General features: G+C 55.1%; 1 protein-coding gene across 1 annotated transcript in view; it reads right to left on the bottom strand.

Annotated features, from left to right (window-relative positions):
* The window catches only part of LOC123751353 (alpha-(1,3)-fucosyltransferase C-like), a 58,732-nt gene extending 41,824 nt beyond the window's left edge, over positions 1–16,908 (bottom strand). Inside the window, exon 1 of the mRNA XM_069327579.1 lies at positions 16,715–16,908. Coding sequence (XP_069183680.1) covers positions 16,715–16,908 — 194 coding nt within the window. The remainder of the gene's footprint in view (positions 1–16,714) is intronic.
* Positions 16,909–17,399: the final 491 nt, after the last annotated feature.

The raw sequence follows: 17,399 nt of genomic DNA, 5'->3' as shown, positions 1-17,399 counted from the left end.
GTACACGGGAACAAGAATAGTGTTGAACATCCCGGTAATATGTTCTGCATTACTAAAAATGGCTCTTAATTAAAGATAGCTTTAGCTGGAAGTAAAAAAGAAATATTGACTGTATGAACTAGGCTGTAAGGGTAAGTTATCTTACTCTATTGGTGAATTAAACTTTATTGCCTTGTGTATAAGAGTTAATTTTAATTGGAGTGAACTGGAGTGGGGTCGGGCCTGTAACCATCCCCCCCCCCCCCGCCACCACCACCACCACTCTTTGTGTTAGTGTGACTGTTATTGTGATAGTCCTCCTCCTCCTCCTCCAGCATCTGATGGTCCTCCTCCTCCAGCATCTGATAGTCCTCCTCCTCCAGCATCTGATAGTCCTCCTCCTCCAGCATCTGATAGTCCTCCTCCTCCAGCATCTGATAGTCCTCCCCCTCCAGCATCTGATAGTCCTCCTCCTCCTCCAGCATCTGATAGTCCTCCTCCCCCTCCAGCATCTGATAGTCCTCCTCCTCCAGCATCTGATAGTCCTCCCCCTCCAGCATCTGATAGTCCTCCTCCTCCTCCAGCATCTGATAGTCCTTCCCCTCCAGCATCTGATAGTCCTCCTCCTCCAGCATCTGATAGTCCTCCTCCTCCAGCATCTGATAGTCCTCCCCCTCCAGCATCTGATAGTCCTCCTCATCCAGCATCTGATTGTCCTCCTCCTCCTCCAGCAACTGATAGTCCTCCCCCTCCAGCATCTGATAGTCCTCATCCTCCAGCATCTGATAGTCCTCCTCCTCCTCCTCCAGCATCTGATAGTCCTCCCCCTCCAGCATCTGATAGTCCTCCTCCTCCTCCAGCATCTGATAGTCCTCCTCCCCCTCCAGCATGTGATAGTCCTCCTCCTCCTCCAGCATCTGATAGTCCTCCTCCTCCTCCAGCATCTGATAGTCCTCCTCCCCCTCCAGCATCTGAAAGTCCTCCTCCCCCTCCAGCATCTGATAGTCCTCCTCCTCCAGCATCTGATAGTCCTCCTCCTCCAGCATCTGATAGTCCTCCTCCCCCTCCAGCATCTGATAGTCCTCCTTCCCCTCCAGCATCTGATAGTCCTCCTCTTCCTCCAGCATCTGATGGTCCTCCTCCCTCTCCAGCATCTGGCAGTCCTCCTCCAGCATCTGATAGTCCTCCTCCCCCTCCAGCATCTGATAGTCCTCCTCCTCCATCATCTGATAGTCCTCCTCCTCCTCCAGCTTCTGATAGTCCTCCTCCTCCTCCAGCATCTGATAGTCCTCCTCCTCCTCCAGCTTCTGATAGTCCTACTTCCCCTCCAGCATCTGATAGTCCTCCTTCACATCCAGCATCTGATAGTCCTCCTCCTTCTCCAGCATCTGATAGTCCTCCCCCTCCAGCATCTGATAGTCCTCCTTCACATCGAGCATCTGATAGTCCTACTCCTCCTCCAGCATCTGATAGTCCTCCTCCCCCTCCAGCATCTGATAGTCCTCCTCCTCCTCCTCCAGCATCTGATAGTCCTCCTCCTCCTCCAGCATCTGATAGTCCTCCCCCTCCAGCATCTGATAGTCTTACTCCTCCTCCAGCATCTGATAGTCCTCCCCCTCCAGCATGTGATAGTCCTCCTTCCCCTCCAGCATCTATTAGTCCTCCTCCCCCTCCAGCATCTGATAGTCCTCCTCCCCCTCCAGCATCTGATATTCCTCCTCCCCCTCCAGCATCTGATAGTCCTCCTCCCCCTAAAGTATCTGATAGTCCTCCTCTTCCTCCAGCATCTGATAGTACTCCTCCCCCTCCAGCATCTGAAAGTACTCCTCCCCTCCAGCATCTGATAGTCCTCCTCCTCCTCCAGCATATGATAGTCCTCCCCTCCAGCATGTGATAGTCCTCCTTCCCCTCCAGCATCTGATAGTCCTCCTCCCCCTCCAGCATCTGATAGTCCTCCTCCCCCTCCAGCATCTGATAGTCCTCCTCCTCCTCCAGCATCTGATAGTCCTCCTCCTCCTCCAGCATCTGATAGTCCTCCTCCTCCTCCAGCATCTGATAGTCCTCCTCCCTCTCCTGCATCTGTTAGTCCTCCTCCCCTCCAGCATCTGATAGTCCTCCTCCCCCTCCAGCATCTGATGGTCCTCCTCCTCCTCCAGCATCTGATAGTCCTCCTCCCCCTCCAGCATCTGATAGTCCTCCTCCTCCTCCAGCATCTGATAGTCCTCCTCCCCCTCCTGCATCTGATAGTCCTCCTCCCCCTCCTGCATCTGATAGTCCTCCTCCCCCTCCAGCTTCTGATAGTCCTCCTCCCCCTCCAGCATCTGATATTAATCCTCCCCCTCCAGCATCTGATAGTCCTCCTCCCCTTCCAGCATATGATAGTCCTCCTCCCCCTCCAGCATCTGATAGTCCTCCTCCCCCTCCAGCATCTGATAGTCCTCCTCCCCCTCCAGCATCTGATATTCCTCCTCCTCCACCTCGTGCATCTGATAGTCCTCCTTCACCTCCAGCATCTGATAGTCTTCCTCCCCCTCCAGCATCTGATAGTTCTCCTCCTCCTCCAGTATCTGATAGTCCTCCCCCTCCAGCATCTGATAGTTCTCCTCCTCCTCCAGTATCTGATAGTCCTCCCCCTCCAGCATCTGATAGTCCTCCTCTCCCTCCAGCATCTGATAGTCCTCCTCCTCCTCCAGCATCTGATAGTCCTCCTCCCACTCCAGCATCTGATAGTCCTCCTGCCCCTTCAGCATCTGATAGTCCTCCTCCTCCTCCAGAATCTGATAGTCCTCCTCCCCCTCCAGCATCTGATAGTCCTCCTCCCCCTCCAGCATCTGATAGCCCTCCTCCCCCTCCAGCATCTGATATTTCTCCTCCTCCTCCAGCATCTGATAGTCCTCTTCCCCCTCCAGCATCTGATAGTCCCCCTCCCCCTCTAGCATCTGATAGTCCTCCTCCCCCTCCAGCATCTGATAGTCCTCCTCCCCCCTCCAGCATCTGATAGTCCTCCTCCCCTTCCAGCATCTGATAGCCATCCTCCCCCTCCAGCATCTGATAGTCCTCCTCCCCCTCCAGCATCTGAGAGTCCTCCTTCCCCTAGAGTATCTGATAGTCCTCCTCCCCCTCCAGCATCTGATAGTTTTCCTCTTCCTCCAGCATCTGATAGTACTCCTCCCCCTCCAGCATCTGAAAGTACTCCTCCCACTCCAGCATCTGATAGTCCTCCTCCTCCTCCAGCATGTGATAGTCCTCCTTCCCCTCCAGCATCTGATAGTCCTCCTCCGCCTCCAGCATCTGATAGTCCTCCTCCTTCTCCAGCATCTGATAGTCCTCCTCCCCTTCCAGCGTCTGATAGTCCTCCTCCTGCATCTGATAGTCCTCCTCCTCCTCCAGCATCTGATAGTCCTCCTCCTCCTCCAGCATCTGATAGTCCTCCTCCTCCTCCAGCATCTGATAGTCCTCCTCCTCCAGCTTCTGATAGTCCTCCCACTCCAGCATCTGATAGTCCTCCTCCTTCTCCAGCATCTGATAGTCCTCCTCCCTCTCCAGCATCTGTTAGTCCTCCTCCCCTCCAGCATCTGATAGTCCTCCAGCTCCAGCATCTGATAGTCCTTCTCCTCCAGCATCTGATAGTCCTCCCACTCCAGCATCTGATAGTCCTTCTCCTCCACCAGCATCTGATAGTCCTCCTCCCCCTCCAGCATCTGATAGTCCTCCTCCCCCACCAGCATCTGATAGTCTTCCTCCTCCTCCAGCATCTGATAGTCCTACTCCTCCTCCAGCATCTGATAGCCCTCCTCCCCCTCCAGCATCTGATAGTCCTCCTCCCTCTCCAGCATCTGATAGTCCTCCTCCCTCTCCAGCATCTGATAGTCCTCCTCCTCCTCCAGCATCTGATAGTCCTCCTCCCTCTCTAGCATCTGATAGTCCTCCTCCTACAGCATCTGATAGTCCTCCTCCTCCAGCATCTGATAGTCCTCCTCCCCCTCCAGCATCTGATAGTCCTCCTCCTCCTCCAGCATCTGATATCCTCCTCCTCCTCCAGCATCTGATAGTCCTCCTCCCTCTCCAGCATCTGATAGTCCTCCTCCTCCAGCATCTGATAGTCCTCCTCCCTCTCCAGCATCTGATAGTCCTCCTCCATCACCAGCATCTGATAGTCCTCCTCCTCCAGCTTCTGATAGTCCTCCTCCCCCTCCAGCATCTGATAGTCCTCTTCCCCCTCCAGCATCTGATAGTCCTCCTCCGCCTCCAGCATCTGATAGTCCTCCTCCCCCTCCTTCATCTGATAGTCCTTTTCCTCCTCCAGCATCTGATAGTCCTCCTCCCTCTCCAGCATCTGATAGTCCTCCTCCTCCAGCATCTGATAGTCCTCCTCCTTCTCCAGCATCTGATAGTCCTCCCCCTCCAGCATCTGATAGTCCTCCTTCACATCGAGCATCTGATAGTCCTACTCCTCCTCCAGCATCTGATAGTCCTCCTCCCCCTCCAGCATCTGATAGTCCTCCTCCTCCTCCTCCAGCATCTGATAGTCCTCCTCCTCCTCCAGCATCTGATAGTCCTCCCCCTCCAGCATGTGATAGTCCTCCTTCCCCTCCAGCATCTATTAGTCCTCCTCCCCCTCCAGCATCTGATAGTCCTCCTCCCCCTCCAGCATCTGATATTCCTCCTCCCCCTCCAGCATCTGATAGTCCTCCTCCCCCTAAAGTATCTGATAGTCCTCCTCTTCCTCCAGCATCTGATAGTACTCCTCCCCCTCCAGCATCTGAAAGTACTCCTCCCCTCCAGCATCTGATAGTCCTCCTCCTCCTCCAGCATATGATAGTCCTCCCCTCCAGCATGTGATAGTCCTCCTTCCCCTCCAGCATCTGATAGTCCTCCTCCCCCTCCAGCATCTGATAGTCCTCCTCCCCCTCCAGCATCTGATAGTCCTCCTCCTCCTCCAGCATCTGATAGTCCTCCTCCTCCTCCAGCATCTGATAGTCCTCCTCCTCCTCCAGCATCTGATAGTCCTCCTCCCTCTCCAGCATCTGTTAGTCCTCCTCCCCTCCAGCATCTGATAGTCCTCCTCCCCCTCCAGCATCTGATGGTCCTCCTCCTCCTCCAGCATCTGATAGTCCTCCTCCCCCTCCAGCATCTGATAGTCCTCCTCCTCCTCCAGCATCTGATAGTCCTCCTCCCCCTCCTGCATCTGATAGTCCTCCTCCCCCTCCTGCATCTGATAGTCCTCCTCCCCCTCCAGCTTCTGATAGTCCTCCTCCCCCTCCAGCATCTGATAGTCCTCCTCCCCCTAAAGTATCTGATAGTCCTCCTCTTCCTCCAGCATCTGATAGTACTCCTCCCCCTCCAGCATCTGAAAGTACTCCTCCCCTCCAGCATCTGATAGTCCTCCTCCCCCTCCAGCATCTGATAGTCCTCCTCCTCCTCCTCCAGCATCTGATAGTCTTACTCCTCCTCCAGCATCTGATAGTCCTCCCCCTCCAGCATGTGATAGTCCTCCTTCCCCTCCAGCATCTATTAGTCCTCCTCCCCCTCCAGCATCTGATAGTCCTCCTCCCCCTCCAGCATCTGATATTCCTCCTCCCCCTCCAGCATCTGATAGTCCTCCTCCCCCTAAAGTATCTGATAGTCCTCCTCTTCCTCCAGCATCTGATAGTACTCCTCCCCCTCCAGCATCTGAAAGTACTCCTCCCCTCCAGCATCTGATAGTCCTCCTCCTCCTCCAGCATATGATAGTCCTCCCCTCCAGCATGTGATAGTCCTCCTTCCCCTCCAGCATCTGATAGTCCTCCTCCCCCTCCAGCATCTGATAGTCCTCCTCCCCCTCCAGCATCTGATAGTCCTCCTCCTCCTCCAGCATCTGATAGTCCTCCTCCTCCTCCAGCATCTGATAGTCCTCCTCCTCCTCCAGCATCTGATAGTCCTCCTCCCTCTCCAGCATCTGTTAGTCCTCCTCCCCTCCAGCATCTGATAGTCCTCCTCCCCCTCCAGCATCTGATGGTCCTCCTCCTCCTCCAGCATCTGATAGTCCTCCTCCCCCTCCAGCATCTGATAGTCCTCCTCCTCCTCCAGCATCTGATAGTCCTCCTCCCCCTCCTGCATCTGATAGTCCTCCTCCCCCTCCTGCATCTGATAGTCCTCCTCCCCCTCCAGCTTCTGATAGTCCTCCTCCCCCTCCAGCATCTGATATTAATCCTCCCCCTCCAGCATCTGATAGTCCTCCTCCCCTTCCAGCATATGATAGTCCTCCTCCCCCTCCAGCATCTGATAGTCCTCCTCCCCCTCCAGCATCTGATAGTCCTCCTCCCCCTCCAGCATCTGATATTCCTCCTCCTCCACCTCGTGCATCTGATAGTCCTCCTTCACCTCCAGCATCTGATAGTCCTCCTCCCCCTCCAGCATCTGATAGTTCTCCTCCTCCTCCAGTATCTGATAGTCCTCCCCCTCCAGCATCTGATAGTTCTCCTCCTCCTCCAGTATCTGATAGTCCTCCCCCTCCAGCATCTGATAGTCCTCCTCTCCCTCCAGCATCTGATAGTCCTCCTCCTCCTCCAGCATCTGATAGTCCTCCTCCCACTCCAGCATCTGATAGTCCTCCTGCCCCTCCAGCATCTGATAGTCCTCCTCCTCCTCCAGAATGTGATAGTCCTCCTCCCCCTCCAGCATCTGATAGTCCTCCTCCCCCTCCAGCATCTGATAGCCCTCCTCCCCCTCCAGCATCTGATATTTCTCCTCCTCCTCCAGCATCTGATAGTCCTCTTCCCCCTCCAGCATCTGATAGTCCCCCTCCCCCTCCAGCATCTGATAGTCCTCCTCCCCCTCCAGCATCTGATAGTCCTCCTCCCCCCTCCAGCATCTGATAGTCCTCCTCCCCTTCCAGCATCTGATAGCCATCCTCCCCCTCCAGCATCTGATAGTCCTCCTCCCCCTCCAGCATCTGAGAGTCCTCCTTCCCCTAGAGTATCTGATAGTCCTCCTCCCCCTCCAGCATCTGATAGTTTTCCTCTTCCTCCAGCATCTGATAGTACTCCTCCCCCTCCAGCATCTGAAAGTACTCCTCCCACTCCAGCATCTGATAGTCCTCCTCCTCCTCCAGCATGTGATAGTCCTCCTTCCCCTCCAGCATCTGATAGTCCTCCTCCGCCTCCAGCATCTGATAGTCCTCCTCCTTCTCCAGCATCTGATAGTCCTCCTCCCCTTCCAGCGTCTGATAGTCCTCCTCCTGCATCTGATAGTCCTCCTCCTCCTCCAGCATCTGATAGTCCTCCTCCTCCTCCAGCATCTGATAGTCCTCCTCCTCCTCCAGCATCTGATAGTCCTCCTCCTCCAGCTTCTGATAGTCCTCCCACTCCAGCATCTGATAGTCCTCCTCCTTCTCCAGCATCTGATAGTCCTCCTCCCTCTCCAGCATCTGTTAGTCCTCCTCCCCTCCAGCATCTGATAGTCCTCCAGCTCCAGCATCTGATAGTCCTTCTCCTCCAGCATCTGATAGTCCTCCCACTCCAGCATCTGATAGTCCTTCTCCTCCACCAGCATCTGATAGTCCTCCTCCCCCTCCAGCATCTGATAGTCCTCCTCCCCCACCAGCATCTGATAGTCTTCCTCCTCCTCCAGCATCTGATAGCCCTCCTCCCCCTCCAGCATCTGATAGTCCTCCTCCCTCTCCAGCATCTGATAGTCCTCCTCCCTCTCCAGCATCTGATAGTCCTCCTCCTCCTCCAGCATCTGATAGTCCTCCTCCCTCTCTAGCATCTGATAGTCCTCCTCCTACAGCATCTGATAGTCCTCCTCCTCCAGCATCTGATAGTCCTCCTCCCCCTCCAGCATCTGATAGTCCTCCTCCTCCTCCAGCATCTGATATCCTCCTCCTCCTCCAGCATCTGATAGTCCTCCTCCCTCTCCAGCATCTGATAGTCCTCCTCCTCCAGCATCTGATAGTCCTCCTCCCTCTCCAGCATCTGATAGTCCTCCTCCATCACCAGCATCTGATAGTCCTCCTCCTCCAGCTTCTGATAGTCCTCCTCCCCCTCCAGCATCTGATAGTCCTCTTCCCCCTCCAGCATCTGATAGTCCTCCTCCGCCTCCAGCATCTGATAGTCCTCCTCCCCCTCCTTCATCTGATAGTCCTTTTCCTCCTCCAGCATCTGATAGTCCTCCTCCCTCTCCAGCATCTGATAGTCCTCCTCCTCCAGCATCTGATAGTCCTCCTCCCTCTCCAGCATCTGATAGTCCTCCTCCCTCTCCAGCATCTGATAGTCCTCCTCCTCCAGCATCTAATAGTCCTCCTCCCCCTCCAGCATCTGATACTCCTCCTCCTCCTCCAGCATCTGATAGTCCTCCTCCTCCTCCAGCATCTGATAGTTCTCCTCCCCCTCCAGCATCTGATAGTCCTCCTCCCCCTCCTTCATCTGATAGTCCTCGTCCCCCACCAGCATCTGATAGTCCTCCTCCTCCTCCTCCAGCATCTGATAGTACTCCTCCCCCTCCAGCATCTGTTAGTTTTCCTCCCCTCCAGCATCTGATAGTCCTCCTCCTCCTCCAGCATCTGATAGTCCTCCTCCTCCTCCAGCATCTGATAGTCCTCCTCCTCCTCCAGCATCTGAATGTCCTCCTCCAGCATCTGATAGTCCTCCTCCCCCTCCAGCATCTGATAGTCCTCCTCCTCCAGCATCTGATAGTCCTCCTCCCCCTCCAGCATCTGATAGTTCTCCTCCTCCTCAAGCATCTGATAGTTCTCCTCCCCCTCCAGCATCTGATAGTCCTCCTCCTCCTTCTCCAGCATCTGTTAGTCCTCCTCCTCCTCCAGCATTTGATAGTCGTCCTCCTCCTCCAGCATCTGATAGTCCTCCCCCTCCAGCATCTGATAATCCTCCTCCATCTCCAGCATCTGATAGTCTTCCTCCCCCTCCAGCATCTGGTAGTCCTCCTCCTCCTCCAGCATTTGATAGTCCTCCTTCACCTCCAGCATCTGATTGTCCTCCTCCTCCTGCAGCATCTGATAGTCCTCCTCTTCCTCCAGCATCTGATAGTCCTCCTCCTCCTCCAGCATCTGATAGTCCTCCCCCTCCAGCATCTGATAGTCCTCCTTCACATCGAGCATCTGATAGTCCTACTCCTCCTCCAGCATCTGATAGTCCTCCTCGCCCTCCAGCATCTGATAGTCCTCCTCCTCCTCCTCCAGCATCTGATAGTCCTCCTCCTCCTCCAGCATCTGATAGTCCTCCCCCTCCAGCATCTGATAGTCTTACTCCTCCTCCAGCATCTGATAGTCCTCCCCCTCCAGCAAGTGATAGTCCTCCTTCCCCTCCAGCATCTATTAGTCCTCCTCCCCCTCCAGCATCTGATAGTCCTCCTCCCCCTCCAGCATCTGATATTCCTCCTCCCCCTCCAGCATCTGATAGTCCTCCTCCCCCTAAAGTATCTGATAGTCCTCCTCTTCCTCCAGCATCTGATAGTACTCCTCCCCCTCCAGCATCTGAAAGTACTCCTCCCCTCCAGCATCTGATAGTCCTCCTCCTCCTCCAGCATATGATAGTCCTCCCCTCCAGCATGTGATAGTCCTCCTTCCCCTCCAGCATCTGATAGTCCTCCTCTCCCTGCAGCATCTGATAGTCCTCCTCCCCCTCCAGCATCTGATAGTCCTCCTCCTCCTCCAGCATCTGATAGTCCTCCTCCTCCTCCAGCATCTGATAGTCCTCCTCCTCCTCCAGCATCTGATAGTCCTCCTCCCTCTCCAGCATCTGTTAGTCCTCCTCCCCTCCAGCATCTGATAGTCCTCCTCCCCCTCCAGCATCTGATGGTCCTCCTCCTCCTCCAGCATCTGATAGTCCTCCTCCCCCTCCAGCATCTGATAGTCCTCCTCCTTCTCCAGCATCTGATAGTCCTCCTCCCCCTCCTGCATCTGATAGTCCTCCTCCCCCTCCTGCATCTGATAGTCCTCCTCCCCCTCCAGCTTCTGATAGTCCTCCTCCCCCTCCAGCATCTGATATTACTCCTCCCCCTCCAGCATCTGATAGTCCTCCTCCCCTTCCAGCATATGATAGTCCTCCTCCCCCTCCAGCATCTGATAGTCCTCCTCCCCCTCCAGCATCTGATAGTCCTCCTCCCCCTCCAGCATCTGATATTCCTCCTCCTCCACCTCGTGCATCTGATAGTCCTCCTTCACCTCCAGCATCTGATAGTCCTCCTCCCCCTCCAGCATCTGATAGTTCTCCTCCTCCTCCAGTATCTGATAGTCCTCCCCCTCCAGCATCTGATAGTTCTCCTCCTCCTCCAGTATCTGATAGTCCTCCCCCTCCAGCATCTGATAGTCCTCCTCTCCCTCCAGCATCTGATAGTCCTCCTCCTCCTCCAGCATCTGATAGTCCTCCTCCCACTCCAGCATCTGATAGTCCTCCTGCCCCTCCAGCATCTGATAGTCCTCCTCCTCCTCCAGAATCTGATAGTCCTCCTCCCCCTCCAGCATCTGATAGTCCTCCTCCCCCTCCAGCATCTGATAGCCCTCCTCCCCCTCCAGCATCTGATAGTCCCCCTCCCCCTCTAGCATCTGATAGTGCTCCTCCCCCTCCAGCATCTGATAGTCCTCCTCCCCCCTCCAGCATCTGATAGTCCTCCTCCGCTTCCAGCATCTGATAGCCATCCTCCCCCTCCAGCATCTGATAGTCCTCCTCCCCCTCCAGCATCTGAGAGTCCTCCTTCCCCTAGAGTATCTGATAGTCCTCCTCCCCCTCCAGCATCTGATAGTTTTCCTCTTCCTCCAGCATCTGATAGTACTCCTCCCCCTCCAGCATCTGAAAGTACTCCTCCCACTCCAGCATCTGATAGTCCTCCTCCTCCTCCAGCATGTGATAGTCCTCCTTCCCCTCCAGCATCTGATAGTCCTCCTCCGCCTCCAGCATCTGATAGTCCTCCTCCTTCTCCAGCATCTGATAGTCCTCCTCCCCTTCCAGCGTCTGATAGTCCTCCTCCTGCATCTGATAGTCCTCCTCCTCCTCCAGCATCTGATAGTCCTCCTCCTCCTCCAGCATCTGATAGTCCTCCTCCTCCTCCAGCATCTGATAGTCCTCCTCCTCCAGCTTCTGATAGTCCTCCCACTCCAGCATCTGATAGTCCTCCTCCTTCTCCAGCATCTGATAGTCCTCCTCCCTCTCCAGCATCTGTTAGTCCTCCTCCCCTCCAGCATCTGATAGTCCTCCAGCTCCAGCATCTGATAGTCCTTCTCCTCCAGCATCTGATAGTCCTCCCACTCCAGCATCTGATAGTCCTTCTCCTCCACCAGCATCTGATAGTCCTCCTCCCCCTCCAGCATCTGATAGTCCTCCTCCCCCACCAGCATCTGATAGTCTTCCTCCTCCTCCAGCATCTGATAGTCCTACTCCTCCTCCAGCATCTGATAGCCCTCCTCCCCCTCCAGCATCTGATAGTCCTCCTCCCTCTCCAGCATCTGATAGTCCTCCTCCCTCTCCAGCATCTGATAGTCCTCCTCCTCCTCCAGCATCTGATAGTCCTCCTCCCTCTCTAGCATCTGATAGTCCTCCTCCTACAGCATCTGATAGTCCTCCTCCTCCAGCATCTGATAGTCCTCCTCCCCCTCCAGCATCTGATAGTCCTCCTCCTCCTCCAGCATCTGATATCCTCCTCCTCCTCCAGCATCTGATAGTCCTCCTCCCTCTCCAGCATCTGATAGTCCTCCTCCTCCAGCATCTGATAGTCCTCCTCCCTCTCCAGCATCTGATAGTCCTCCTCCATCACCAGCATCTGATAGTCCTCCTCCTCCAGCTTCTGATAGTCCTCCTCCCCCTCCAGCATCTGATAGTCCTCTTCCCCCTCCAGCATCTGATAGTCCTCCTCCGCCTCCAGCATCTGATAGTCCTCCTCCCCCTCCTTCATCTGATAGTCCTTTTCCTCCTCCAGCATCTGATAGTCCTCCTCCCTCTCCAGCATCTGATAGTCCTCCTCCTCCAGCATCTGATAGTCCTCCTCCCTCTCCAGCATCTGATAGTCCTCCTCCCTCTCCAGCATCTGATAGTCCTCCTCCTCCAGCATCTAATAGTCCTCCTCCCCCTCCAGCATCTGATACTCCTCCTCCTCCTCCAGCATCTGATAGTCCTCCTCCTCCTCCAGCATCTGATAGTTCTCCTCCCCCTCCAGCATCTGATAGTCCTCCTCCCCCTCCTTCATCTGATAGTCCTCGTCCCCCACCAGCATCTGATAGTCCTCCTCCTCCTCCTCCAGCATCTGATAGTACTCCTCCCCCTCCAGCATCTGTTAGTTTTCCTCCCCTCCAGCATCTGATAGTCCTCCTCCTCCTCCAGCATCTGATAGTCCTCCTCCTCCTCCAGCATCTGATAGTCCTCCTCCTCCTCCAGCATCTGAATGTCCTCCTCCAGCATCTGATAGTCCTCCTCCCCCTCCAGTATCTGATAGTCCTCCTCCTCCAGCATCTGATAGTCCTCCTCCCCCTCCAGCATCTGATAGTTCTCCTCCTCCTCAAGCATCTGATAGTTCTCCTCCCCCTCCAGCATCTGATAGTCCTCCTCCTCCTTCTCCAGCATCTGTTAGTCCTCCTCCTCCTCCAGCATTTGATAGTCGTCCTCCTCCTCCAGCATCTGATAGTCCTCCCCCTCCAGCATCTGATAATCCTCCTCCATCTCCAGCATCTGATAGTCTTCCTCCCCCTCCAGCATCTGGTAGTCCTCCTCCTCCTCCAGCATTTGATAGTCCTCCTTCCCCTCCAGCATCTGATTGTCCTCCTCCTCCTGCAGCATCTGATAGTCCTCCTCTTCCTCCAGCATCTGATAGTCCTCCTCCTCCTCAAGCATCTGATAGTCCTCCTCCTCCAGCATCTGATAGTCCTCCTCCATCTCCAGCATCTGATTGTCCTCCTTCCCCTCCAGCATCTGATAGTCCTCCTCCCCCTGCAGCATCTGATAGTCCTTCTCCTCCTCCGGCATCTCATAGTCCTCCTCCTCCTCAAGCATCTGATAGTCCTCCTCCTCCAGCATCTGATAGTCCTCCCACTACAGCATCTGATAGTCCTTCTCCCCCTCCAGCATCTCATAGTCCTCCCCCTCCAGCATCTGATAGTCCTCCTCCATCTCCAGCATCTGATAGTCCTCCTCCCCCTCCAGCATCTGGTAGTCCTCCTCCTCCTCTTCCAGCATCTGATAGTCCTCCTCATCAAGCATCTGATAGTCCTCCTCCTCCAGCATCTGATAGTCCTCCTACTCCTAAAGCATCTGATAGTCCTCCTCCTCATCATCTGATAGTCCTCCCCCTCCAGCATCTGATAGTCCTCCCCCTCCAGCATCTGATAGTCCTCCTCCATCTCCAGCATCTGATAGTCCTCCTCCCCCTCCAGCATCTGGTAGTCCTCCTCCTCCTCTTCCAGCATCTGATAGTCCTCCTACTCCTAAAGCATCTGATAGTCCTCCTCCTCATCATCTGATAGTCCTCCTCCCCCTCCAACATCTGATAGTCCTCCTTCCCCTCCAGCACCTGATAGTCCTCCTCCCCCTGCAGCATCTGATAGTCCTCCTCCTCCTCCAGCATCTGATAGTCCTCCTCCCCCTCCAGCATCTGATAGTCCTCCTCCTCCAGCATCTGATAGTCCTCCTACCCCTCCAGCATCTGATAGTCCTCCTCCTCATCATCTGATAGTCCTTCCCCTCCAACATCTGATAGTCCTCCTTCCCCTCCAGCACCTGATAGTCCTCCTCCCCCTGCAGCATCTGATAGTCCTCCTCCTCCTCCAGCATCTGATAGTCCTCCTCCCCCTCCAGCATCTGATAGTCCTCCTCCTCCAGCATCTGATAGTCCTCCTCCCCCTCCAGCATCTGATAGTTCTCCTCCTCCTCAAGCATCTGATAGTTCTCCTTCCCCTCCAGCATCTGATAGTCCTCCTCCTCCTCCAGCATCTGTTAGTCCTCCTCCTCCTCCAGCATTTGATAGTCGTCCTCCTCCTCCAGCATCTGATAGTCCTCCTTCCCCTCCAGCATCTGATTGTCCTCCTCCCCCTGCAGCATCTGATAGTCCTCCTCCTCCTCCAGCATCTGATAGTCCTCCTCCTCCTCAAGCATCTGATAGTCCTCCTCCTAAGCATCTGATAGTCCTCCTCCATCTCCAGCATCTGATTGTCCTCCTTCCCCTCCAGCATCTGATAGTCCTCCTCCCCCTGCAGCATCTGATAGTCCTCCTCCTCCTCCAGCATCTGAAAGTCCTCCTCCTCGTCCAGCATCTGATAGTTCTCCTCCCCCTCCAGCATCTGATGGTCCTCCTCCTCCTCCAGCATCTGATAGTCCTCCTCCCCCTCCAGCATCTGATAGTCCTCCTCCTCCTCCAGCATCTGATAGTCCTCCTCCCCCTCCTGCATCTGATAGTCCTCCTCCCCCTCCTGCATCTGATAGTCCTCCTCCCCCTCCAGCATCTGATATTCCTCCTCCCCCTCCAGCATCTGATAGTCCTCCTCCCCCTCCAGCATATGATAGTCCTCCTCCCCCTCCAGCATCTGATAGTCCTTTTCCCCCTCCAGCATCTGATAGTCCTCCTCCCCCTCCAGCATCTGATAGTCCTCCTCCCCCTCCAGCATCTGATAGTCCTCCTCCCCCTCCAGCATCTGATATTCCTCCTCCTCCACCTCGAGCATCTGATAGTCCTCCTTCACCTCCAGCATCTGATAGTCCTCCTCCCCCTCCAGCATCTGATAGTTCTCCTCCTCCTCCAGTATCTGATAGTCCTCCCCCTCCAGCATCTGATAGTCCTCCTCCCCCTCCAGCATCTGATAGTCCTCCTCCCCCTCCAGCATCTGATAGTCCTCCTCCTCCTCCAGCATATGATAGTCCTCCTCCCACTCCAGCATCTGATAGTCCTCCTCCCCCTCCAGCATCTGATAGTTCTCCTCCTCCTCCAGTATCTGATAGTCCTCCCCCTCCAGCATCTGATAGTCCTCCTCCCCCTCCAGCATCTGATAGTCCTCCTCCCCCTCCAGCATCTGATAGTCCTCCTCCCCCTCCAGCATCTGATAGTCCTCCTCCCCCCTCCAGCATCTGATAGTCCTCCTCCCCCTCCAGCATCTGATAGTCCTCCTCCCTCTCCAGCATCTGATAGTCCTCCTCCCTCTCCAGCATCTGATAGTCCTCCTCCTCCTCAAGCATCTGATAGTCCTCCTCCCTCTCTAGCATCTGATAGTCCTCCTCCTACAGCATCTGATAGTCCTCCTCCTCCAGCATCTGATAGTCCTCCTCCCCCTCCAGCATCTGATAGTCCTCTTCCCCCTCCAGCATCTGATAGTCCTCCTCCTCCTCTAGCATCTGATAGTCCTCCTCCCTCTCCAGCATCTGATAGTCCTCCTCCTCCAGCATCTGATAGTCCTCCTCCCTCTCCAGCATCTGATAGTCCTCCTCCATCACCAGCATCTGATAGTCCTCCTCCTCCAGCATCTGATAGTCCTCCTCCCCCTCCAGCATCTGATAGTCCTCTTCCCCCTCCAGCATCTGATAGTCCTCCTCCTCCTCCAGCATCTGATAGTCCTCCTCCCCCTCCTTCATCTGATAGTCCTTTTCCTCCTCCAGCATCTGATAGTCCTCCTCCCTCTCCAGCATCTGATAGTCCTCCTCCCCCTCCAGCATCTGAGAGTCCTCCTCCCCCTAGAGTATCTGAAAGTCCTCCTCCCCCTCCAGCATCTGATAGTTTTCCTCCTCCTCCAGCATCTGATAGTACTCCTCCCCCTCCAGGATCTGAAAGTACTCCTCCCACTCCAGCATCTGATAGTCCTCCTCCTCCTCCAGCATGTGATAGTCCTCCTTCCCCTCCAGCATCTGATAGTCCTCCTCCGCCTCCAGCATCTGATAGTCCTCCTCCTCCTCCAGCATCTGATAGTCCTCCTCCCCTTCCAGCATCTGATAGTCCTCCTCCTGCATCTGATAGTCCTCCTCCTCCTCCAGCATCTGATAGTCCTCCTCCTCCTCCAGCATCTGATAGTCCTCCTCCTCCTCCAGCATCTGATAGTCCTCCTCCTCCAGCATCTGATAGTCCTCCTCCTCCTGCATCTGATAGTCCTCCTCCTCCTCCAGCATCTGTTAGTCCTCCTCCCCTCCAGCATCTGATAGTCCTCCAGCTCCAGCATCTGATAGTCCTCCTCCTCCAGCATCTGATAGTCCACCCACTCCAGCATCTGATAGTCCTCCTCCCCCTCCAGCATCTGATAGTCCTCCTCCCCCACCAGCATCTGATAGTCTTCCTCCTCCTCCAGCATCTGATAGTCCTACTCCTCCTCCAGCATCTGATAGCCCTCCTCCCCCTCCAGCATCTGATAGTCCTCCTCCCTCTCCAGCATCTGATAGTCCTCCTCCCTCTCCAGCATCTGATAGTCCTCCTCCTCCTCCAGCATCTGATAGTCCTCCTCCCTCTCCAGCATCTGATAGTCCTCCTCCTCCAGCATCTGATAGTCCTCTTCCCTCTCCAGCATCTGATAGTCCTCCTCCATCACCTGCATCTGATAGTCCTCCTCCTCCTCCAGCATCTGATAGTCCTCCTCCTCCTCCAGCATCTGATAGTCCTCCTCCTCCTCCAGCATCTGATAGTCCTCCTCCTCCAGCATCTGATAGTCCTCCTCCTCCTGCATCTGATAGTCCTCCTCCTCCTCCAGCATCTGTTAGTCCTCCTCCCCTCCAGCATCTGATAGTCCTCCAGCTCCAGCATCTGATAGTCCTCCTCCTCCAGCATCTGATAGTCCTCCCACTCCAGCATCTGATAGTCCTTCTCCTCCACCAGCATCTGATAGTCCTCCTCCCCCTCCAGCATCTGATAGTCCTCCTCCCCCACCAGCATCTGATAGTCTTCCTCCTCCTCCAGCATCTGATAGTCCTTCTCCTCCACCAGCATCTGATAGTCCTCCTCCTCCAGCATCTGATAGTCCTCCTCCCCCTCCAGCATCTGATAGTCCTCCTCCTCCTCCAGCATCTGATAGTCCTCCTCCTCCTCCAGCATCTGATAGTCCTCCTCCCTCTCCAGCATCTGATAGTCCTCCTCCTCCAGCATCTGATAGTCCTCTTCCCTCTCCAGCATCTGATAGTCCTCCTCCATCACCTGCATCTGATAGTCCTCCTCCTCCAGCATCTGATAGTCCTCCTCCCCCTCCAGCATCTGATAGTCCTCTTCCCCCTCCAGCATCTGATAGTCCTCCTCCTCCTCCAGCATCTGATAGTCCTCCTCCCCCTCTTTCATCTGATAGTCCTTTTCCTCCTCCAGCATCTGATAGTCCTCCTCCCTCTCCAGCATCTGATAGTCCTCCTCCTCCAGCATCTGATAGTCCTCCTCCCTCTCCAGCATCTGATAGTCCTCCTCCTCCAGCATCTAATAGTCCTCCTCCCCCTCCAGCATCTGATACTCCTCCTCATCCTCCAGCATCTGATAGTCCTCCTCCT

Source organism: Procambarus clarkii, chromosome 19, assembly GCF_040958095.1.
Source record: "Procambarus clarkii isolate CNS0578487 chromosome 19, FALCON_Pclarkii_2.0, whole genome shotgun sequence".
NCBI classification, from domain to species: domain Eukaryota; kingdom Metazoa; phylum Arthropoda; class Malacostraca; order Decapoda; family Cambaridae; genus Procambarus; species Procambarus clarkii.
Note: the sequence above shows the minus strand (reverse complement) of the source record. Positions and strands in the feature narration are given on the sequence as shown.